The sequence below is a fragment of the Linepithema humile genome, chromosome 4, assembly GCF_040581485.1.
Source record: "Linepithema humile isolate Giens D197 chromosome 4, Lhum_UNIL_v1.0, whole genome shotgun sequence".
NCBI classification, from domain to species: domain Eukaryota; kingdom Metazoa; phylum Arthropoda; class Insecta; order Hymenoptera; family Formicidae; genus Linepithema; species Linepithema humile.
In genome coordinates, this window is record NC_090131.1 from 10,588,518 (window position 1) to 10,615,192 (window position 26,675).

Consider the following 26,675-nt stretch of genomic DNA (forward strand, 5'->3'; position numbering starts at 1 on the left):
TAGAAAAGGATAGATGATGAATCTCTAAAGCACATCTACATATAATTATAGTCTTAAATAATACAAATTTTTTAAAATAAAACTTTTAACATTGTGTATAAAAATATATATTACTGACAAAATATTTTTTAATTTTTTTATAACAAATTATTCTTAGTTAAATTTGCAGAAAAAATAATTAATAATGTATTCCAGTCTTTATAGAAAATTAAGTTTCTTTAAGAAAATGAATATTTATAATTAAGTTCCGCAGGACAATAAAATTTTAATAAAATTTATATTGTCACGTCCCGGCGCGGTGGCGGTAACACGTAATGTTCTCACCTTTACGCGAGACTCAATCGGTAAGATTCACGAACCAATGAAAAGTAAAAGATCAGAAAAGAACGTGAAACACAAATGTCGTGTTTAATATAAAAAATCGTCACCAAAATCCCTTTCTAATGGATAGCGAATTTGAATGAGAGATCGTAAGGGAAGCAGTATCGCATTGATATTTTGTTGCTCCTTACGCGAACAGCGTGTATGAACGATAATTAGGACCGTATTCTAATGAATAATAAATTCAAATAATAAATCGTAAAGGAAAGCAGTATCGCATTGATATTTTGTTGCGACTCTGCAAAACAACGTGTATAGTAATAATTAGGACCATATTTTAATGAATAGTTAATTTAAATAAAGACGAATAATGAATCCGAGTAAGACCACAAGAAAATGAATATGATAATAATACAGCAACATAGTAAGAAATAGTAATCAACCATTGTGACTGACGTGTAATTATTTAAGTTTTATTATCACGCATTTGAAATGAAAGAATCGCTTAATACTACCATTAGAATGCATCAAATGTATTTTGACCAAAAATTTAAGAGAGTAACATTGGGTCTTGCTGATCATAAAAACTTTCTCCGTTTTCAGCGAGATTTTGCATATAATTAAGGTACCTGTCTTCGCATTCGTGACACTCGGAAATCGGTTGAATCAACGCGAGGTAGCGATGGCAAATAATGCAATGTAATCTTGGGCGGCGACGCCCGACGGATGCGTAATGCCTATCATTTAAAACTACGAATAAACTTTTATATTCAATCGGCTCACTAGCGATGCATTCGTTGCAAAGACGCTCTTTTGCCGTAGGATTCACGAAGCTGGTTTCACGAACGCAACTAGCTAAGGAGTACCTATAAAGATATTCCAATCGAGGCGACCGACAAGCGTAACGTTTCCCCACACACATATCAATTATTTAAGGTTCGATTAATCAGACGGTTGATTTAATAAGTTGGTTATAACTAACATACGTATTCCCGGCCCTCCGCCAAGTAGCACACTGGTAGGATCGGGAAGATTAACAACACTTCGTCCTTCTCGAGTTAATTGATTTGTTAGGCTTATAAAATGATTGAGACACGCGAGACAGTGACGGACTGGAAAAGGTTGAGATACGTTCTGGCCACAAACACGACACTTTGCTAATGGAACTATAGAACCGATATTCAAATGATGTCCAAGGACGTGTTCGAAATCATTGCGCGTTGGTTCTGATAAATCGTGATAACAATTGAGGCACAATATCGTGCCAGTATTTCTATTCAAGCACGCGTTATCCAAGATACAGTACACGAAACGACAATTACAATTTGAGTCTGGACGCGAAGATGTTACTTCGGTATCTGGCATTTTCTTTTGCTCCGATTTTAACTTTAAACCTTCCCATGCAAATGAATTTGGAACGGACTCACCGGTGTCGACTTGTATGGTACCTGAAGCCAGTGATAACTCAATCTAATTGTAAGGAGCCCGATCGGTTCCAGGATCGATCTTCCAATAGCAAGCTGATAATCGTGTAGAGATGAATCTTCAGATGCGTCATTGTTGCTGGTTATCTTGCGGTCGAGGAATCACTGCACTAGAGTTATTTCGCGACACGTCTTTACCTTTTATTGTTCGTTGGAATTTAAGGATCGCACGCTAAATTGGAATAATGTTTAAGGATTTGAAATTAAAGATAAAATTCTCAAAGCAACCAAATAAATGTAATTATAAATGAAAATAAGAGTACATTGGTTAATAAATGAAATTATACTCAAATGAACTTATAAAATAAGAATTCTTACAAACATATAAGCACTTATGTTCTAGAAATGGAACGCGCAGTTCGCGGATTAAGTACTTGAACGTATAAAATTGATAACCCGAACTTAAATTAACCGTATTGATCTAGGACGAAACTAGAACTAGAATTAGAATTAGACCGAGACTGAGTCAGAATTGAAATTGCGAATGCGAAAACTAACAACTTGACCGAAACTGACTCTCTGACTGAATATTGACGGCTTACTGAAAAATTGAATACTGACTGACTCGGCGGCCTCGCAGGGCCCGTATTTATACTCCTCTGGATCTTCAAAGACAAAGGTTTGTCCTATGCAATAGGACCGCACATGGATGTAATCTCGCTTTTGAATATCGAATGTTCGAGGCATGGTTTATATAAAACTGCAGGCGATACTCGAACCTAAGTTTTGAGAGTGGTATGGTTAACATAAAACCGTAGGTGATATCCGGACCTAAGTTTTGAGAGTGACGACAGATAATTTACAGTCGTACGCTTTGAAACGCAACAAGGGGTTTACGTTACGCGAAAGGTTTCGTGTTGCGCCTTTCTGGCGACATGTGTCGGGCGCTATTGATACAGCGAGCGATAATTCCAAGAGGTGATAAACTAGAAAGTTTAAAACAAAAATTTACGAGTGGAAATCTACTCGCTAAAATATGGGGACGTTACAATATATATATTTAAAGTCCCTCAACACGTAGCCACCTAGCGGTTCAATGTGGAACAATGACAGGAAAATCACAAAAATTTGTTGCCGTGAAATTACCTTATATTCTTACACCGTGCTTAAAGCATATTTTTTTTTATTGGTTCCCTTCTACTACCGCAAGATGCTATATAAGCAGCGAGATTAATTCACGAACTTCAGATCTGTATAATATCGCGACTTTGTAACAAGCCGAGATACATACGAGGCCGAATCCTCTGAAACCTACAGTATTATTTGTACGAAATATATAACATAATAACAAATAAACATAGATACGAAACTAATACATTGAGTGAAATTCTTTGTATAAAGATTACGATACGACAATACAGATATTTTTAATAATTTATTAATTGCATCTGACCCAATTATCTCATCATCACGGAAATTTATCGAGAATAAAATAAAAGAACTTTTCGAGGATGTTAAGAATCTTTTAGAGTTCAATGATAATAACACAGAGGGAAATGAATAAAAGAATAGTTTTATTGTGATATGTGTCCCAAAAATGTGAGAGGCAAGGGGACTCACATTAAACAAACACCCCAAAGAGATCAGATCTCTGTCACGTCCTCGTCGTTGATTCTGGGTAACGCTAAGAGCAGAGACAGGTGAAAGTTAAATTTAAATTAAATAGAAACGCTAACACAAGATTTAAAAATATAAAATAACATTAAAATAAAAAAATGTATATTTTTTAAATAAAATATCTTGTTTATTTTTATAAAATTTGATGTGTTCAGTATACCACTTCCAATAATATAAAAATAAATAGAACATATTTATGAAATATATATAGAATTTATAGAAAAAATTTTTATTTGGTTTAATATATTTTTGCGGAACACCTTGTATATCTACAAATAGCATTAAAATATGCACTTATCTATCTTTTATGCATTATCTTATTTATTTATACAAAATTTTTAATTATTCTATTAAAATATAAAAATGCACAAGGCAATGTCTGGCTTTTGACCGCATCGCCCCACTGTGCGCCGGCTAGACCGCCGATGCTTGCCGATCCTAAGTCAGTCGGCCGGCAGCCGGGTATAAAAGAGGCCTGGCTGTACGCCTTGACACCAGATCCTGTTCGCTGCTCGCCAGCGAACATCCAATCCTCTGCGAGGAAGCTCGTAGTCCGCCGAGAGCACTCGGAATCTATGCTCACCAGCTCCACGAGCACGAGCATACTGGTGCACCGACCGAGCATACTCGGCTCCAATAACCGCTTCCGCACGATACGGGAATACTCGTGTCCCGCCGAGCATACTCGGCTCTAGAAACCGTTTCCGCGCGATACGAGAATACTCGTATGCCGTCGAGCATACTCGGCTCTCGAAATCGTCTCCGCACGATACGAGAATACTTGTATTCTACCGAGCATACTCGGCCCTCAGGAACCGTCTCCGAATCATACGAGTGTCCTCGTATACCACCAAGAATACTTGACTGCGATTCTTGCATACGAGCGTTTTCGTATACCACCGAGAATACTCGACTCCGATTCTTGCATATGAGCGTCCTCGTATACCACCGAGAACACTCGGCTCCGAATTCAGATCACCGCAGGTCACAGGCAATACGCGTGTCCTCGCTCCCGTCTTTCCATTCAAACGCCGTTCCTCCATCCGGCAGGCAACCGCGACAACCAATCCGCGCATCCGAGTGATCGATCAGTCCGATCGATTACCGAACCACTCGCGTCTACGAACACACTCGCCGTCTAGCGCTCTAGTCGCAACTGCGACGCACGCACTTGCGCCGACGCTTCCGCGTCACCGTACGTCAGACATTTCGCGCCGCATTACACCGCCGTAAAATACACAGTTATACACATCATTCACACGTATTCACACTGTACATACATCCATAATAATTTATTGAATAAACTAAGTTGTCTTTCATTACACATAAACAGCGAGTTTTCTTGACATGCCCCTAACTGACCGAACTCCTGATCCCGGCGAACTATTCCGCGCACCAATAAATGTACCGTTTCAAAGCTTTACGCGCAGGAGTAAATATAATTGAAGATGTTGAAAATAATAATACACCGTTAAAAGATGCGTTTAAAAACCGTTTCGTCGAATCACGTGAGAATCTGAAAAGAAAAGCCGAAGAAAAAATAGTCTCTTTGATGAAGGAATCAAATTATAAATTCGACGTAAAAAGACACACATCTCAGTTTCCTTTTAACGTGCTTAGCACACACATTGCCAACTCATCGTTGTCATCGTCGTGCAAACGGGGTTGTGGTAAGAAAAGGAAAAAGTTATTTAAAAAAAACCACCGTACGGCGAGCAAGTAAAAAAAAAATCGGTAAAGAAAAAATCACTTTGGACGGTGAAAAAAAAGCGCAAGTTTGTGAAACGTTGTAAGATCGGAAGAAAAAATCGTACTATATTCGACATATTTTCCTAACTACTTGAAAAATAACCGTGAGCAGTGATTACTCGCGATAATCATGGCCTTTCTCTACACGCATTCCAGCAAATGTTTAAAGAGCAAGCTTGATCTTTTTTCATTACCGCCCACGCAGACCAGTATCGAAAACTCGCAATGGATCCAATACAAGCCTGTATCCACGCTCGCGGACGATACCCCCGTAAAATTTGTCGTGCCGGGTCATGGGGAAAAATATTTAGACCTTGCTCATACTATGATGTGCGTACGCGTAGACGTGAGCACGATAGGTATCAATGGAAATGGCGCTACACCCGAAAAAAAACGTAAAGTTGGCGTCGTAAATCATTTACTACACTCCATGTTCAATCAGATGGATGTATACTTTAATCAAAAACTCGTGTCGCCTCCGAATAATGCATACGCATATTGCGCCTACATCGAGTCTTTATTAAATTACTCTTCGCGCGCGGAAACTACCCATCTTACCGCGTGTCTGTGGGATACGGATACACCGGGAAATATGGAAAGCTTGATAAAAGCGGTACCAGGCAATAGCGGGCTCGTAAGGCGATCTGCTTATCTCCGTGACGGAAAAATGTTAGATCTCATGGGACATTTTCATTGCGACATCTTTAATCAAGACAAATTTTTAATCAACGGTGTAGAAATGTGAATAAGACTCGTTTGTTCAAAAAATTCTTTCTGTTTCATGGAACCCGACGCCAGTTTTAAAATTACGCATTCGCGACGCTACGCTGCTCGTAAGAAGAGTAAAAATAAGCTCCGGTATGTTACTCGCACACGCGAGAATGTTAAGTAAAACCACCGCTAAATATCCGCTCACAAGAGTCGAGGTTAAAACATTTACAATTCATAGCGGGGTCACGAGAGAATCGATAGATAACGTAATACTCGGACAATTACCAAAACGCGTAATAGTGGGGTTTGTAGATAATGTGGCGTCCAACGGACATAAAAAATTTAACCTCTTTAACTTTCAACATTGTTTCAGTTTTGAGCGATATGAGTGAACCGTATTAACGTAGGATGGACGCGCTCCGAATTTGATGCGCGAAGGAAAGTGGCAGTTTATGCCAGTGCCGAATCAAAGTTATTACACTTGAATATAACACATTAACAAATTTATTGATTAATTCACTTCACAAGTTATAAACAATAAAGATGAGATCGTTGAAGGAATTTTCAAAACATTCCTTTTCTCCTTTTAATACTGATACGAACAAGATACAATGTATATAAAAGTCGATCTCGCTTGTTATTCACAATCACTAAGTCGAGTCGAAAATCCAAAAGAACCTTCTATAAATATTATTCGTCACATGCAGAGAGTGCCTTCGCAATTGTTTTTTGACCTTGTTTGATCTGAAGGACACCGCTCTCGTGAACGCAAAGTGTACTCTGACACGAGTATTGCATTTTCAAATATTCTTACATGCGATCGAATAATCGGCGTGTAAGAGATGACATTAATTTAACTCACTGACACGTGAATTAAATCTGAAATATGAGTCGCTACTGTTCGTTCACCGACATGTGAAACTAGAACTGATTAAAAGTCGTTACTGTGCGTAATACACTTCAGAGTCTAACAATAGATTACACTTTAACTGAGGGCTCGCTTTATCGATTATTTCGCCGAAATGTTTGCAGCAACTAAATCTCGATAGTACAGCACTCTGTACAATACGGCACTCGTGGTACTTCTAATTCGTGTCGAATGCTCCGACTTAATTAAAATATAACCCGCTAATTGATTATTACGCTCAACTTTTATCGACTTTCTCTTTGGAGAGATTCTGTACGACTGCCGACTCGTATGCTGCCGAGAAATCCAAAGGAATTTTGTTTACGATTCGCGACTTTTCACGTGTATTATGCGTGATTGACGAAAACAATCACGCCAAATATGCTTGCCGGGAAGTGCTGCCTCTCCGGCTTCACGCGGATTATTATTGATTCCAACTGTATCCGCGGATTATAATTCGATTATCGACCGCTGTCACGAAATCGATTGAATCCGCAACAAACATTATGAAATAAATTTCTTTTCTCTCTATCAAGATGGGATGCAAATCTCTAGCAGACCGTTACAATTTCGTTTCTCGGAAGAACCGTTCTATGTTGAAGCTTACCAAACTCTTTTTTCGGGTACGGGTATACATTTTCTAAACGAAGAAAACGCCATTAGTAGAGATGATTACGCTCGCGGATACACGATTTTTGCCTTTGATTTTACACCCGATCTTTTCGCCAATGGCGTCGAACATTAGAATCTCGTGAAACACAGGAGTTTGCGTGTGGAAGTAGGATTCGAGAAAGCCCTCACCAAGACTATCAACGCAATTGTTTATACGAAATTTGATAATGTGATAGAAATTGACTTTTCGCGACGTCTGCCTAGCTGGCCCCTCCACTTAACCAAAATTTTATGAAAAAATTATATAATAATGCGCTATTTATGCGCTTTCCAAATCCACAAGAAAAAAATTTTACGCTTATTTCGTTTAGCCAAAAAAAAATTTTTTTTGTGGGGGGGCTGAGTAGACTGCCAGTAAGCCCCCCCCCCCCCAAGGGTTAATAACAACCTATTCCAAAAATGAATTGTACATGATTTATGCGCTATTTATGCGCTTTTATATTAGAGTAATTTTGATTTTTGCGCTGCAGCCCTTAAGGGACTTCCCTCTTGGAGCAAACAGTAATATTTGCTTCCAAGTGCTTTAAAATTAAAAAATAATTATTTAATAATTATTTAACTAAGGAAAATATATCTTTGACTTATGCGCTATTATTTCCAAGTAATATCGACTTTTGCCCTGCAATCCTTAAGGGACTTCTCTCTTGACGACAGAGGCAATCCCCATAAAATGTCTCTAAAATCGAAAGGATCGTTATAACAATTATGTACGATTAATCTGCGATTTATGCGCTTTTACAACAACGCAGTTTCGATTTTTGCGCTGCAATCCTTAAAGGACTTCTCTTTTGACATCAGAGACGCAATCGTCATAAAATGTCTCTAAAATGAAAAGGATCGTTAGAACAATTATGTGCGATTAATCTACGATTTATGCGCTTTTATAGCCAATCAGTTTCGATTTTTGCGCTTCAACTCATAAGCAACTTTATTTTTAAGATATACGGAGACATCCTCGCCTAATTAATCCAAAATTGTAGAATTTGATAAATTAAATATATACAATATATTTGATAATCTTTTATTATGAGAAAATGATACAATATTTATATTTGTATTGAATTTTAATAAGCATTCTGTAACAATCTTTTACATTCTTTAACATTTTTAGAACAGTTTTTATGTTTAATAATAAAAAAATGTAATATATTTTATTTATAAAAATATTTATACTTCTTCTGTTACAGTATTCTATATTTGTATATGTGTGTATGTTTATGTATGTTTATGTATGATTGGATCGTTATAACAATTATGTATGATTAATATTATCAATATATAAATTTTACTAACAAATTTTTCAATCAATAATAGGTTAGAATGAGAACTGATGGTACGTTTCAGACCAAATCTCACAACTAACTGATGTGTGTATGCGTTGCTTCATCGTTGTCTTAGCTGTTTCGTAAGATCAAACGGTTTGATATTCTTTTGTTCGCGTACGAAACAGCTAAGACAACGATGAAGCAACGCATACACACATCAGTTAGTTGTGAGATTTGGTCTGAAACGTACCATCAGTTCTCATTCTAACCTATTATTCAGTGAAAAATTTGTTAGTAAAATTTATATATTGATAATATTAATCATACATAATTGTTATAACGATCCAAACATACATAAACATACATAAACATACACACATATACAAATATAGAGTACTGTAACAGAAGAAGTATAAATATTTTTATAAATAAAATATATTACTTTTTTTTATTATTAAACATAAAAACTGTTCTAAAAATGTTAAAGAATGTAAAAGATTGTTACAGAATGCTTATTAAAATTCAATACAAATATAAATATTGTATCATTTTCTCATAATAAAAGATTATCAAATATATTGTATATATTTAATTTATCAAATTCTACAATTTTGGATTAATTAGGCGAGGATGTCTCCGTATATCTTAAAAATAAAGTTGCTTATGAGTTGAAGCGCAAAAATCGAAACTGATTGGCTATAAAAGCGCATAAATCGTAGATTAATCGCACATAATTGTTCTAACGATCCTTTTCATTTTAGAGACATTTTATGACGATTGCGTCTCTGATGTCAAAAGAGAAGTCCCTTAAGGATTGCAGCGCAAAAATCGAAACTGCGTTGTTGTAAAAGCGCATAAATCGCAGATTAATCGTACATAATTGTTATAACGATCCTTTCGATTTTAGAGACATTTTATGGGGATTGCCTCTGTCGTCAAGAGAGAAGTCCCTTAAGGATTGCAGGGCAAAAGTCGATATTACTTGGAAATAATAGCGCATAAGTCAAAGATATATTTTCCTTAGTTAAATAATTATTAAATAATTATTTTTTAATTTTAAAGCACTTGGAAGCAAATATTACTGTTTGCTCCAAGAGGGAAGTCCCTTAAGGGCTGCAGCGCAAAAATCAAAATTACTCTAATATAAAAGCGCATAAATAGCGCATAAATCATGTACAATTCATTTTTGGAATAGGTTGTTATTAACCCTTGGGGGGGGGGGGCTTACTGGCAGTCTACTCAGCCCCCCCACAAAAAAAATTTTTTTTTGGCTAAACGAAATAAGCGTAAAATTTTTTTCTTGTGGATTTGGAAAGCGCATAAATAGCGCATTATTATATAATTTTTTCATAAAATTTTGGTTAAGTGGAGGGGCCAGCTAGGCAGACGTCGCGAAAAGTCAATTTCTATCACATTATCAAATTTCGTATAAACAATTGCGTTGATAGTCTTGGTGAGGGCTTTCTCGAATCCTACTTCCACACGCAAACTCCTGTGTTTCACGAGATTCTAATGTTCGACGCCATTGGCGAAAAGATCGGGTGTAAAATCAAAGGCAAAAATCGTGTATCCGCGAGCGTAATCATCTCTACTAATGGCGTTTTCTTCGTTTAGAAAATGTATACCCGTACCCGAAAAAAGAGTTTGGTAAGCTTCAACATAGAACGGTTCTTCCGAGAAACGAAATTGTAACGGTCTGCTAGAGATTTGCATCCCATCTTGATAGAGAGAAAAGAAATTTATTTCATAATGTTTGTTGCGGATTCAATCGATTTCGTGACAGCGGTCGATAATCGAATTATAATCCGCGGATACAGTTGGAATCAATAATAATCCGCGTGAAGCCGGAGAGGCAGCACTTCCCGGCAAGCATATTTGGCGTGATTGTTTTCGTCAATCACGCATAATACACGTGAAAAGTCGCGAATCGTAAACAAAATTCCTTTGGATTTCTCGGCAGCATACGAGTCGGCAGTCGTACAGAATCTCTCCAAAGAGAAAGTCGATAAAAGTTGAGCGTAATAATCAATTAGCGGGTTATATTTTAATTAAGTCGGAGCATTCGACACGAATTAGAAGTACCACGAGTGCCGTATTGTACAGAGTGCTGTACTATCGAGATTTAGTTGCTGCAAACATTTCGGCGAAATAATCGATAAAGCGAGCCCTCAGTTAAAGTGTAATCTATTGTTAGACTCTGAAGTGTATTACGCACAGTAACGACTTTTAATCAGTTCTAGTTTCACATGTCGGTGAACGAACAGTAGCGACTCATATTTCAGATTTAATTCACGTGTCAGTGAGTTAAATTAATGTCATCTCTTACACGCCGATTATTCGATCGCATGTAAGAATATTTGAAAATGCAATACTCGTGTCAGAGTACACTTTGCGTTCACGAGAGCGGTGTCCTTCAGATCAAACAAGGTCAAAAAACAATTGCGAAGGCACTCTCTGCATGTGACGAATAATATTTATAGAAGGTTCTTTTGGATTTTCGACTCGACTTAGTGATTGTGAATAACAAGCGAGATCGACTTTTATATACATTGTATCTTGTTCGTATCAGTATTAAAAGGAGAAAAGGAATGTTTTGAAAATTCCTTCAACGATCTCATCTTTATTGTTTATAACTTGTGAAGTGAATTAATCAATAAATTTGTTAATGTGTTATATTCAAGTGTAATAACTTTGATTCGGCACTGGCATAAACTGCCACTTTCCTTCGCGCATCAAATTCGGAGCGCGTCCATCCTACGTTAATACGGTTCACTCATATCGCTCAAAACTGAAACAATGTTGAAAGTTAAAGAGGTTAAATTTTTTATGTCCGTTGAACGCCACATTATCTACAAACCCCACTATTACGCGTTTTGGTAATTGTCCGAGTATTACGTTATCTATCGATTCTCTCGTGACCCCGCTATGAATTGTAAATGTTTTAACCTCGACTCTTGTGAGCGGATACTTAGCGGTGGTTTTACTTAACATTCTCGCGTGTGCGAGTAACATACCGGAGCTTATTTTTACTCTAAAAAATTAGCAAATATTACTGTTTGCTCCAAGAGGGAAGTCCCTTAAGGGCTGCAGCGCAAAAATCAAAATTACTCTAATATAAAAGCGCATAAATAGCGCATAAATCATGTACAATTTATTTTTGGAATAGGTTGTTATTAACCCGTGGGGGGGCTTACTGGCAGCCTACTCAGCCCCCCCACATAAAAAATTTTTTTTTGGCTAAACGAAATAAGCGTAAAATTTTTTTCTTGTGGATTTGGAAAGCGCATAAATAGCGCATTATTATATAATTTTTTCATAAAATTTTGGTTAAGTGGAGGTGCCAGTTAGGCAGACGTTTTTTCGCGTCAAGTCATAGTCGATTTTGCCGGTTAATCCCTTCATTTCTAGCATTTTTACCCTGTTTTCTCTTATTTCCCCCTCTCTTCTATCTTATCTATCTGTGAAAAAAAGCCGATGTTGCGTAGCGAGAGAAAAATTAAGTCAGTAGCACGTTAGACTTTGCTTCGTTCGCACTTGAAGAATCCAACTCCTCAAGTTTTTTACATCATGGATATAATCATCAAAATGCAAGGTTTTCGCGACGTATACGAAAAGTTTCTACCAAAAGAAGTTGCCGTTGTCGCGATTAATAATTCAATAGTTAATCATTGGATTATGTCACCAACGCATCCGTTCGATGAACTGCCAGAAAAATCAAAACGAGAGAACGTCTGGCTGTCGCATAACTATTACGGAATCGAATGGTTCGACAGAGAAGCCAACCTGAAATACTTTATGCTACATCTGCGCGAATTCTCAAGATACGTTCGTCACATCTATACCAGAGGTAGCGAAAAAGCGTGCTACCTTCAGAATCTTCTCTCCAGAAACATATAATCTGGAGGATATTTCTCCTTCATTCAGTGAACTTCCAGAAGAAGAAGAAATTTGTAGCTACCATAGAATTCGAAAATCCGTCAATTATCGCTGCGCACTACGTAATGCGTACAAATTAAAGCGCTGGATATTGATGACAAAATCTCGCGTTGACAGCGGGTATTTTCAATCTTCTTGAGAGAATTGTGAATCAAACAGCCAGGAATCCGAGGTCGTGACTAACGCCGAAATTTATTTACACAAAGGAGAAAATAATTTCAACAGATTTAATCTCTTATGGATGGATGAAGGCGAGAAGCAAAGCAGACAATCCCTGGTAGAAAAAAAGAAGAACGTTAAAATATCGAATCGAAGATGACGACGACGAACAACTTAGGTAACGCTGCAGTTACTCGCTCAATTATATCCGCCAGCAAGCTAACAAAAAAGGTAATATCAGACTTTGTTACAGTAACAATACCACGTATTCGAGCAACTCGAGAAAATAAACTCGATCGAAATTTTACAAGCGCTGAAACATATCAACGTCAACCATGTCGGTGTCTATGCAGCAGACAAACTCCCGAGGGTGTGAACGAGGTCGACGGCCATAGTCGCTAATACAGACGAGCATGATCGCCCCGGTAAACATTAGATCGCCTTTTACATCGACGAACATATCTGTGGAAGATATTTCGACAGCTACGGAATGCCGCCACACACAGATCAACGATTTCTCGTACAACTTCGACGGAACTCCAACACATATCGTTGGAACACCAAACAACTACAAGGATTCTTTTCGCAAACATGCGGTCAATATTGCTGCATGTTTCTTTATTATCTGTCTCTTGGTTACAACCTTGAGCAATTTCTTCGACTTTTCTCTGATGATTATAATCAAAACGATATATTAATTGTGCGTTTATATCGCAAAATTTTTTCCCGTAAAAAGAATAAGCGAGCAAAACAATATACTATTCATTGTAATGTTCAATTACTTACTTGTACTTTTAAAAATTGTTGCAAATAAACATATTTTTGTATTCTAATCCCAATGTTCGATTCCCCACATAGCAAAATTTCATCCTACGAATGTCCGTGAGATGTAATGTAAAGGATTTTCAGATATCCCTGGGATGTCTGTACAAAGCCGTAGAATATCCATAGGGCATCCGTGGGATATCCGAATGTCCGCTTTTCAGATATCCGTAGGACATCCAAAAATAAATCCCTAGGATATCCCTGGGATATCCTACATATGATTAAATTAGATCCCAACAATGTTTCCTGGATATCTTTTTTTATCCAGATAAAATGCAGATAAAATCATTGAATATAGGATGGTGTTCATAATCCGATCTTGTATTCGAAATCATTTTAAAACCTCATTCAATCAACAAAATGGTTGCGCAACATTATTTCATTAGTTGAATGAAATCATAAGACGATTCTAAATATAAAATCGAACTATAAATACCATCCAGAAAAATATCTATTTTAAATATTTATTTAAAATGTCTTTAAAAAATATATTTTTTAAAAAGATTTAAACAGAAATTGTTTAGTTTTAAGTTAAGGAAGCAATAAAACAGTAATCTTAATAAGTAACGTCTCTCTCTTTCTTTCTCAAAAAGTTTTATATTAATTATTATTTATATTTTAAAAAATTACGACAATCTCGCTTTAATGACACCACTATCAAGATATTGTTTTATTACTACTTTTTATTACTCCTTTAAAACTAAACAATTTTTGAAACATTTTTTCAAAATACATATTTTGTTCAAATATTTGTGGCGGCTCACCGCCACACCGCTGCACTGACGCGGTATAATACACCGCGGCGCCGCTACGCGCCGCAGGCCTTCTACCAGTTACAAGCTTGCGGACCCACCGCCAGGTTGCGCAGGCGGTGAAGAGCCTTCTCGCGATCAAGCTTCGATCGACGAGATATAAAAGAGCTGCTCCGCAGATCTTTACTCACTCACTCGCTTCAAGGCGAGCTCTCTCCAGGGCCCTTGAACTGAGTCGTACTCTGCCTCGGCAGAGGCTAACCAGAGACACATAGTCTCGCAGTTTTCCTCACGCTGCCTCGCAAGGCGCGTAAAACGAAAACAGAATCCCAGCATAGGCCGCACATTTCAACCAAGCGGCCCGCGAATACTCCACTTTCGCCGTCACCTCCTCAGTCTCTAGTGTGGAAATTAATCCCACTAGAGTTCTGCGTCCGGTTGACTCGACCACCAAGGGACACGCTCACACAAGGCGACATCCGAATTCGGAGACCTCTCTCTCCTCGGTACACGGAGCAATTCGCAATTCCGAGAGCCGAGACGGTTGCCACCACCAGCACATCAGAGACTCGATCCATCGCAGTACAGACTTCACCGCTCAGAGCCTGCTCAGAGAGCAGTTGTCAGACGGAAGACCACTTCCCGAACGGAGTTCCACCGACGCCGGGAAAGGGGCTGCAACGAGCTAACTCAATTGAACCGTCCTTTTTAGGACCCGTTCAACACACTAAGACGCGGCCGGTAATTCCTTACCGCGCCCGTCAATTTTTCTTTTGATTCTCGGCCTTACACTCTTGCCGAGAAAGCGCCTCTGGCGCACTTAAGCAAATCAAACAAAACTTGTACTTTACTCTACTTCTCTGACGAGGAAAAATAAATTATATTTTCCTAAGAAATTGGTCTCACTAATTCAACCAAGTCGAACACAATCCTTTAGGCAATACGCCTATAAACTGGTGACCCCGACGACTGGTTAAAGCAAATGAGCCAATCAGAGAAGGCCGGCGATATGCCAGGCGCCGACGCAGCACAAATCGGCAGAGTATCGGTGCGAGTACCACCTTTTTGGCCGGAGGAACCAGAATTATGGTTCGCCCAATTAGAGAGCCAGTTCCTGCTGAGCGCCGTCACGTCGGATTCAACCAAATACGCATACGCAATCTCGCAAATCGAAACCAAATACATCAAGGAAATCAAAGACGTGATAACGAATCCTCCGACATGCGGGAAATACGAAGCCGTAAAAAGGGCACTCATCCAAAGGCTGAGCGACTCACAGGAACACCGCATCCGCCAATTATTAGAGCGAGAGGAACTAGGCGACCGAAAGCCATCGCAGTTCCTGCGCCATCTAAGGACGCTCGCGGGCAATGCCGTGCCTGATCAACTCCTGCGCACGCTATGGCTGGGGCGTTTACCGGCCCAAATGCAGATTATACTAGCGACGCGAGCTGACGATCTTCTCGAGGACGTGGCGGAACAGGCCGACCGCGTCTACGAAGTCACATGCCGAACAGTCGCAGTATTGGACAAGCCTAAGGAGACGAAATCGAAACCTACCGGCTCGCTCGAGGACCAGATACAGGCATTGGTCAAGCAAGTCGCCGCACTCAACACGCGATTGGGCCGGCAGGAGCACCGCCACAAACAGCAGCGCCACAGATCGCGCAGCCGCAGCCGGACTAAATCAAATTCGGAAGAAGACAGCGAGTTTTGCTTTTTCCATCGGCGATTCGGCAGCAAGGCAAGAAAGTGTACAGAGCCATGTACATACAAGGAGAAGAAGAAGGACAAAACGGAAAACTAGACGGTCCGGAATCAATGGCGGCAGACGGCCCGGACCCGAAACCTTGCCGCCTTGTAATAACCGAGCGACAAACAAAAGTTCGGTACCTCATCGACACGGGATCAGACATAAGTGTCTACCCGCGCTCGATGGTACGCGGACGGATGTCCGGAGCAACGCAAGCCCTGTTTGCAGCCAACGGAACTGTTCACACCTACGGGTGGATCGCGCTTCAGCTCAACATCGGATTGAGGCGCGCCTTCCAATGGAAATTCATCGTAGCAGACGTCACACAGCCAATCATCGGCTCCGATTTCCTCGGGCACTTCCATCTCCTGCCGGATGTAAGGAGAGGCAAACTTTTGGACGCTACGACGGGATTGGCCACAAACAGCCTGCAGAGCAGAACCGGACAAACATCAATTAAGACGTTACTCCAGGAAACAGCTTTTCACGCCTTATTGGCTGAATTTCCACAGCTCACTAGACCAACCGGCAAGACGGAATCCGCGCCGCACTCAACGATGCATTACATCGAAACAACACCGGGACCACCGGAAGCATGCAGGCCGAGGAGACTGGCGCCGGAGAAACTAAAAGAAGCAAAACAACAGTTCGATCTTTTACTGCAAGAAGGAGTAATCGCGCCGTCCAAGAGCGCATGGGCCTCACCATTGCATATGGCACCGAAGAAAGGTGGCACGTGGCGACCATGCGGCGATTACAGGAAGCTCAACAACCGAACGGTGCCGGACAGATACCCGATTCCGCACATCGAGGATTTTACACAGGCTCTTCACGGGAAAACAATTTTCTCTACACTGGATCTGGTTAGAGCTTACAACCAGATTCCAGTAAACGCTGAAGACGTGCCAAAAACGGCAATCACCACACCGTTCGGTCTGTTCGAATTTCTCAAAATGCCTTTCGGTTTGAGAAACGCAGCGCAAACGTTCCAGAGATTCATAAATGAGGTGATACGCGGACTCGATTTCTGCTACGCCTACATCGACGATATCCTGGTAGCATCTCACAACGTAGACGAACATAAAACACATTTAACAGCGTTGTTCCAGAGACTCAGCAAGTACGGAATTCAACTAAACCCAGCAAAATGCGTGTTCGGAAAAGAAACCGTAGCATTTTTGGGCTACCAAGTCTCAGCAGAAGGGACGCAACCACTACCGGAAAAAGTCGAGGCCATTCGGAAATTTCCAAAACCGATCACCGTCAAGCAGCTGCGGCAGTTTCTCGGAACCTTAAATTTTTACAGGAGATTCATTCCGGGAGCGGCCATAGACCAAGCAATTTTGAATGACGCGCTAAAAGGGAACAGACCCGGGAAAACACCAATCGAATGGAGCGCAGAACGAGAGGCAGCGTTTGAAACGTGCAGAGAAAGCCTTGCACGGGCAACGCTCTTGGCACATCCGGACCCGAAAGCAGAACTCTCCTTAACAACCGACGCCTCAGATTTCGCAATCGGAGCAGTAATCCACCAACATGGAAAACTCGGACAGCAACCGGTGGCGTTCCTCAGCAAAAAGCTGACCACCGCGCAGCAAAAATACAGTCCATACGACCGAGAGCTCTTGGCGATATACGCAGCAATTAAACATTTCCGGCACTGGTTAGAAGGAAGGGAGTTCATCATTTACACGGATCACAAACCGCTCGTGTATGCATTTCGAAAAGATCCTTTGCAGAGCTCACCGCGGCAGACACGGCACTTGGAGCTGATCGGGCAGTATTCAACCGACATCAGACACGTGGCGGGAAAGGATAACATCGTAGCAGACACACTATTGAGGACGCAGGCTGTCCAGCAAGCAGTAAATTTTGCAGAGCTCGCAAAGTCTCAAAAAGACGACGCCGAAATACAGGCATTACTCCATGGGAATACGAAGTTGCAGTTTAAAGAAACCGTAATTCCCGGCACGGATATCAAGCTGATTTGTGATACATCGACGGGCATCCCACGACCATACGTCACGCAACAATTCCGAAAGCAAATCTTTAAGCATTTGCACGGACTTGCGCACACAGGGATAAAAACCACCGTCAAACTAATCACGCAGCGCTTCGTGTGGACCGGAATAAAAAAGGATTGCCGCAGATGGGCGCAGGCTTGCGTTCCCTGCCAGAAATCAAAGGTCCACCGACACACCGTTTCACCAACAGGAAATTACTTGGGGCCTACCAGCAGGTTCCAGCATATACATATGGACATCGTCGGACCTTTACCTCCATCTCGAGGGAAGAAATACTGCCTCACAATCATTGACAGGTTCACACGATGGCCAGAGGCATACCCGATGTCCGACATCACCGCAGAAACGATGGCTCGCCTCTTATTCGAAAACTGGATTGCGCGTTTCGGAGCACCGGCACGAATCACCACGGACCAGGGACGGCAGTTTGAGTCGGAACTATTTAAGCAGTTGGCCAGACTGACCGGATCGCAACACATCCGAACTACCGCGTATCACCCGGCAGCCAATGGCATGGTAGAGAGACTACACCGGCAACTCAAAGCGGCTATCAAAAGCCACGAAACAGAAGCATGGACGCAAATTCTTCCAGTCATTTTATTAGGCATCCGCGCCGCAGTAAAAGAGGACATCGGAGCCACACCAGCAGAATTAGTTTTCGGAGAGACCATTCGGATTCCCGGACAATTTTTGGACCAAACCAGTAACGAGCAGCCAACGGACGAGTTTGTCCGTCATTTAAAGGAAAAAATGAACAAACTCCGTCCACACTTACGACGCCATGGCCACCGCAGCACCTTCGTACACAAGGACCTGGCCACATCGGAAAAAGTTTTCGTCAGACACGATTGCCCGACCAGAGCGTTACAGCAACCATACGACGGACCATTTAACGTTTTAAGCAGAAACGACAAAGTCTACAGGCTATTGGTCAACGGCAAGCCAATCAACGTCTCGATCGACCGATTGAAACCGGCTTACACATTGGACAACGATGAGCAGCCGATCGAACCAACACCAGCCGACCAACCAAAGCCCTCCGCAACCAACAAGACGAGGAGCGGCAGAACTTCTAAACCAACCGTGCGTTTCCAGGCTTAAAAACTGCCAAGGGGGTCCTGTGGCGGCTCACCGCCACACCGCTGCACTGACGCGGTATAATACACCGCGGCGCCGCTACGCGCCGCAGGCCTTCTACCAGTTACAAGCTTGCGGACCCACCGCCAGGTTGCGCAGGCGGTGAAGAGCCTTCTCGCGATCAAGCTTCGATCGACGAGATATAAAAGAGCTGCTTCGCAGATCTTTACTCACTCACTCGCTTCAAGGCGAGCTCTCTCCAGGGCCCTTGAACTGAGTCGTACTCTGCCTCGGCAGAGGCTAACCAGAGACACATAGTCTCGCAGTTTTCCTCACGCTGCCTCGCAAGGCGCGTAAAACGAAAACAGAATCCCAGCATAGGCCGCACATTTCAACCAAGCGGCCCGCGAATACTCCACTTTCGCCGTCACCTCCTCAGTCTCTAGTGTGGAAATTAATCCCACTAGAGTTCTGCGTCCGGTTGACTCGACCACCAAGGGACACGCTCACACAAGGCGACATCCGAATTCGGAGACCTCTCTCTCCTCGGTACACGGAGCAATCCGCAATTCCGAGAGCCGAGACGGTTGCCACCACCAGCACATCAGAGACTCGATCCATCGCAGTACAGACTTCACCGCTCAGAGCCTGCTCAGAGAGCAGTTGTCAGACGGAAGACCACTTCCCGAACGGAGTTCCACCGACGCCGGGAAAGGGGCTGCAACGAGCTAACTCAATTGAACCGTCCTTTTTAGGACCCGTTCAACACACTAAGACGCGGCCGGTAATTCCTTACCGCGCCCGTCAATTTTTCTTTTGATTCTCGGCCTTACACTCTTGCCGAGAAAGCGCCTCTGGCGCACTTAAGCAAATCAAACAAAACTTGTACTTTACTCTACTTCTCTGACGAGGAAAAATAAATTATATTTTCCTAAGAAATTGGTCTCACTAATTCAACCAAGTCGAACACAATCCTTTAGGCAATACGCCTATAATTTTATATAGACATTTGACATGTAAGTACCTTTATGAGCATAAAGGAAAGATTATTAGCAAAATTTTTAAAAATAAAAGCTTCTATTATATTACATTATTTTAAGAAATAGACACATTTCAAAAAAGTAAAGTACGTATAAGTAATATAAATAATAGTACATTTAAAGCACATTTTATTATAAAAAATGTAATTTTTTTAAAATTTTTTATTTACTATATTATGTAAAAATAGTCATAATAAAAATAAAATTTATATACAGCGTGTGTCAAAAGTTTCGGGACGGCTGGATAATTTGAAAAATACGCATTACAGAAGAAAATGACCTCGACAAAACTTGTAGGATTTTTTTCGGGCAATCCAATGGTGACCTTAGATTTGGCCTTGCCCGTGACCTTCAAGGTCATTTTAAGGTCAAATTGAATTTCTTAAATAGAAACCTCTATTTTTGATTCCAAAATCTAATAGCTGGTGTCAAGAGCTTTTCAAAACATTATAATGAAGTTATTTTTTATTAAGTACTTTCGAGTTATGAGGCTTGAAAGTTACAGCATTTTGACATAAAATACAAAATATCTTGTAAAGCATTCAATTTTCGGAAATCTTACCTTAATACTTTTATGCACAAAATAATGAGACGAATCAATTGGTATAAAGAAAACACATAGTTGCTTTCAAGAAAAAATATGTAATTTGCAACATGCAACTGCATACTTTTTTTTAAAACCAATGTGTTTTCTTTATACCAATTGATTTGTCTCATTATTTTGTGCATAAAAGTATTAAGGTAAGATTTCCGAAAATTGAATGTTTTACAAGATATTTTGTATTTTATGTCAAAATGCTGTAACTTTCAAGCCTCATAACTCGAAAAGTATTTAATGAAAAATAACTTCATTGTAGTGTTTTGAAAAGCTCTTGACACCAGCTATTAGATTTTGGAATCAAAAATAGGTGTTTCTATTTAAAAAATTCAATTTGACCTTAAAATGACTTTGAAGGTCACGGGCAAGGCCAAATCTAAGGTCACCATCGGATTGCCCGAGAAAAATCCTACAACTTTTGTTGAGGTTATTTTTCTCTGTGATGCGTATTTTTCAAATTATCCAGCCGTTCCGGAACTTTTGACACACGCTGTATATAAAAACAAAAACTAAAGATACGTCTTGTACATTTCAAAATTGCACTAGTCACAGTGTTAGATATAAATTAATAAACTTAATATTTCTAAATATTATAACTTAATATGAATAATATTACATATATAATATTTTATACATAAAATTGCTAATATTATGTATGAATTATTCACATGAACAAAATATAAAAAAAAATATTGAATATTTTATTGTGCAGCATTCAGTTTTTTTATTTTTTTAGTTGCATGACGAAGCCATGATTTAATTGGTTCCGAAATTTCGTGCTCGGTAGCTTGCGGGTATTTTAATTGAACTGCACCTACAAATACGTATAAACATTTATATAACATAAATATAAACATATACCTCTCTTAATATATTTTTAATTTTTTTAAACCAGATGTTTAATGAATTAGATGGAAAGTTAATCTAATTTTTATAATTTAATAACTAAATCTAATATATGTATTATATGTATATGCATTATGTATAGGTTTATTAGTGTAAATATCTATGTGTTTATGTGTTTGTATGTGTGGTTATATATGGTATATACAAGGTGATTCAAAATAACCTGATGTCCTTGCAATGCCATATTCTTGAGCGAATTCTGAGATTTTTCCTTTTACAAAATTTTGTCCGAAGCTTAGTTTTCGAGTTATAATTGAAAATAGGTAGCAACTTACGAGTCCGATACAACGGGCAGGCAGGGACGCGCAATGTATAATGAGACTGTCAAGTGTTTACTGTCGTCTCATGACACATTGCACCGTCCCTGCCTGTCCGTTGTATCGGACTCGTAAGTAGCAAATTATTTTCAATTATAACTCGAAAACTAAGCTTCGGACAAAATTTTGTAAAAGGAAAAATCGTCTCAGAATTCGCTCAAGAATATGACATTGCAAGGACATCAGGTTATTTTGAATCACCTTGTATATAAGCTTATGTATTGAATATATTATAATTATACTTCTGATATACATTTTATATTTCAAGATTTTATATACCTTATAGTTTAAAAGTATCATAGTAATTTAATAGAATGTAATAGTATGTAGAATATATCGCAGTATATTAAAATTATTGAAAAAGAGTAAACTTTACGGAATTTTATATTTCAATTCATTGTCAGTCAAGTCGGGTCAAGAAGGTAGAGTCAAGGTGAATATATGTTGAATAGATTGATTCATTCACTGTTTTCGTTTCATATATTATTTTCCCGTAGTCACTACAAACGAAACTTCAAAGTGAAATATGCGCTAATAACTAACTTGCATGTGACAACGCGCTGCGCACGAAATGCAGTGATTATCTATAAGGGTGTAATGTGGAAGAGATGCTTTAGCAACAATTTTAGTTAACTTTTCTTTCTCAAATATGTGATAACATGTCATTTTTATATTTATTTAATGACTATTGCGCAATACAAGTGCGGTATAAACGATGCGTCATGCAGCGCGACGCATACAGTGTGATACTGATGACTCATTTTTAAAAGATGCGATTTCGGAACATAATAAAATCATATATAGTTGAATTCAGCGTAAAAAATGCTACAACTTTTGTCATTACAAAAATTTTGAAATTCAAAAAAATAATAACAAGAGGTAGGGATAAATTTAAAAAAATTATATTTTTTGAAAATTTAACTACACAATTATAAAGCCCATTACAAACCATACAACTTCTATTCGAAACATTTTTTTATATCTCCTACGGTTTTGGCGATATTTACACACAAAGAAAAAACCCGTTTTTTTCAAAGGGATGTTTCACCCCTTAAATTTAAGTTATGGCCACTATAAAAAAAATACGTGTCTTTTCAAATTGTATGTTTTACAACATATTTCAAGGAGAATCAAATCAAAAAGGAGAGGGGGGACACTTGTGAACGTTCCTTTGTTAGAGAAATTATACTGCATGAACAACTAGCAACGGCTCTTTCTGCCTTTTATTTATAATTTTTATATGTTAAAAACCATAATATTTTGTAATTAACATTTTTTCAATATCTCTTATAGTTTCAAAAATATTAGCAAAAATATGAAAAATCGGATTTTCTTTGAAGGATGTTTCCATCCCTAAAATTGTTTTTTAGCCAAAACAAAAACTAGCTTTTTAATTAGTTTTATATGTATTATATTTCTGCAAAGTTTCAGATTTTTTAGAATTTTCAGGTTGCCGAACGTTCCTTAGTAAGTACTGTATTGATATTAAACATTTTATATTATTTCAGTCTTTTCTAATCTTTAATACGTATTTCTTGTAAATTAATTTTTATAAGTATTGTTTGCAACTGTTTTTTATTTGTTTTTTTATTAATTTTGTAAACTTTTTATTTAATTTTTTATTTAATTAAATTTTTTATTTATTAATGCGTATTATATACATAATAGCAACACGTGCAACAGTCGAAAATATTTTTTTGTAAAAAAGTATTAAATTAAAAATTTTTATAGTTAATTTTTACAATTGTGTTTTTATTTATTTTTTAGTTTTTTAATGATGTACATATAGTCATTAATGTTTAAAGTATTAATATGTATAGAGTTAATATTTAATTGTATTGATTTTATTATGTCTTTTAATATACCTGATCTTGTGATTGTTGAGCTGCATGGATTGCAGCGTTGACATTAACCTGTGCTTGTTGCAAAGAAAACGTTTCTTCCTGCACTACCGATCGTGCTTCTTTCACTTTTTCACGCAACTGTTCAACGATTGCTTTTTTGCTCGATAAAGCCGCTTCGGCGGCTTTTGCAGCCTGAGCTGCCTTCTTTGCCAATTGAGTCTTCACCTATTACAATACATACACAATGGTATATTGTCGAATAAAATACCAATTTTAACATACATTATGTGTAACAATGCAAATTGTTCGTTGCCATTAATTCCACGTGATTTTGTGCAGTGAACATAATTACATAATATCATCTGCATAGACATAAATCTAACAAATATTTAAATCAAATAAGATCAGGAAATTTTCTTAACACTTCTCTGAACAAACTTTTTCGAGTTTAAGGAGTTTAAAGTAAATTAAGTATTTATGCATGTTTTTTAATAAAATATATTAATTAACTAAATAATATATTTATTTTAAAAAATATAAAAAGGCCCAAATGATTGGGAGGGCCCCAACTGCCTACAAATCGATAGCCTACAGTGTCGATAGCCAATGTACGTTTATCCACAATTTTTTTATACACAAAAATTTTTGCCTACAGTTCGATAGCCTACAAACTTTATTGCGCACAAATATAAAATTGAGGGGAGGGTCCCATTTGCCTACAAATTGATTGCCTACAGTACCGATTGCCGACATCCCATTTGTCCACATTTTGTTTGCACACAAAAATGATTGCCTACAGATCGGTTACCTACAAACTATATTATTATTTAACATACATATGCAATAATACGATATACATATGACTCAAGGAATGATCATTGTAAAAATATGACTTATTTTTATCGCAAGATTGCATACATAAAACAAAATAAAAATGAATTACCTTCCCGAGGTCAATAAAGCTTGTGCCTCTCTAATATGTTTGTCGCGAATTATATTCTGTCGAACTCGTGTTCTCCTGACACTACGTCCTTCTGTTAGTCGCGCAATGTTTATTTCTTGATTAAATCTGTTAATTAAATCTCGGTAATTAAATCTCTTAGATTGTCTGTAAAAAAAGTAAATATATTGTAAAAAAATATTTTATACAAGTATTGTACAAAAGCCATAGCAATACTTACTAAGAAAATTCCAAATGTTGGGATTAACTCTATCCAGTTTCCGAAAAATTGCAAAATGGAAACTTTCAACAAAGTTATTCGCCCGTATAGGAGTATTGAGACCTTATCTTTCAAAGGAAGCCAAGTACGCCTCAAATATACCGTAAATTGTAACACGGCGGGATAGTTCGCCGACATCATATCGGCTTCTTCTTGGATTATTTGCAATCCTTCTTTGAATACTTCTATTGGAGCTAATGGTAAGGCCAAGAACCTTCCTTAGGGCTGTTGCTAATTCCAAAGCTTTCCACCGTTTTAATACGGCCTACACAAAAAATAATATTGAATATAATCTAGTAAGCGAGTTGGAAAAAGCCTCCAAGATTACTAAATACTTTGTTTTCGCTATTATAAAAATTCTATATGCACCTGGTTGAAATGAAACCAGCAGCCAGTTAGTCGCAATTCCGGGAAAATCTGTCTTGCAATTGCCATCGCCGCGCGTTCATAGTCACCCATTACTAACTGCACTTCTTGCAACGCATTAGGTCGCAGCTCCTTTATTTTTCGTCAAATTGCGCTATACACCCCCGTTGTGCGTTTCTCGCACAACACAAAGAGAACAGCTATACCCTAAAATAAATAGATATGTCATTTTATTGATAAGTAAGGAAATTGATAGTTGTTAAGTTAGATTTCCACGATGGAATATTTACATAAAAATTTTATTTTATAAGAGCCGGTTATTCCAACTTCTTGGTGGGTTAATCCGTCAGTTATTTATTAATAAATATCAATAATTTTTACTTGATAGTTGGAGTATCGAGTAAAATTACCGCTATTATTATTACCAAGGGATAATTTTATTCGGTATTCATATCACCGAGTAAGGATTACTGATATTTATTAAAATGTAACTGACTGATAACCTACCAAGAAATTGGAAAAAAAGCTCTAACACAGAAATAAGAAATATCAGAAACAGTAATTTATGTGAAATTATTCGTAAAATACATAATGATGTATATACAGGGTGTCCCGCGTAACTTGTCCCACCGGGAACTGGGAGGTAGATGGGATTGAAATAAATATAAAAGTCCTTTACCGTTTTACGATATTTGCAATAATAAACGAGATATTACTTTTTACATTTGGACTAATCAGAGCGCGTTGAGAGAAGCGCTCCAGCCGCTCGAGGTCTAGCCCGGCTCGGCACGGTGTGGCGAGATGTGAGTCGGGCGCCGAGCCACGGCGCGTTTCCCCTCTTGCCTCTCAAACGCGCCTCCAGCAGCCAATGTATGATAGACTAGGCCGGGCTAGACCTCGAGCGGCTTGAGCGCTTCTCTCGACACGCTCTCATTAGTCCAAATGTAAAAATTAATATCTCGTTTATTATTGCGAATATCGTAAAACGGTAAAGGACTTTTATATTTATTTGAATCCCATCTACCTCCCAGTTCCCGGTGGGACAAGTTACGCGGGACACCCTGTATATACATCATTATGTATTTTACGAATAATTTCACATAAATTACTGTTTCTGATATTTCTTATTTCT

General features: G+C 38.7%; 1 protein-coding gene across 1 annotated transcript in view; it reads right to left on the minus strand.

Moving 5' to 3' along the window:
• LOC136999241 (cingulin-like) overlaps window positions 1-26,675 on the minus strand; it is a 73,081-nt gene that overhangs the window by 30,564 nt on the left and 15,842 nt on the right. The window contains exon 4 of the mRNA XM_067352820.1: window positions 23,979-24,182. Coding sequence (XP_067208921.1) covers window positions 23,979-24,182 — 204 coding nt within the window. The remainder of the gene's footprint in view (window positions 1-23,978; window positions 24,183-26,675) is intronic.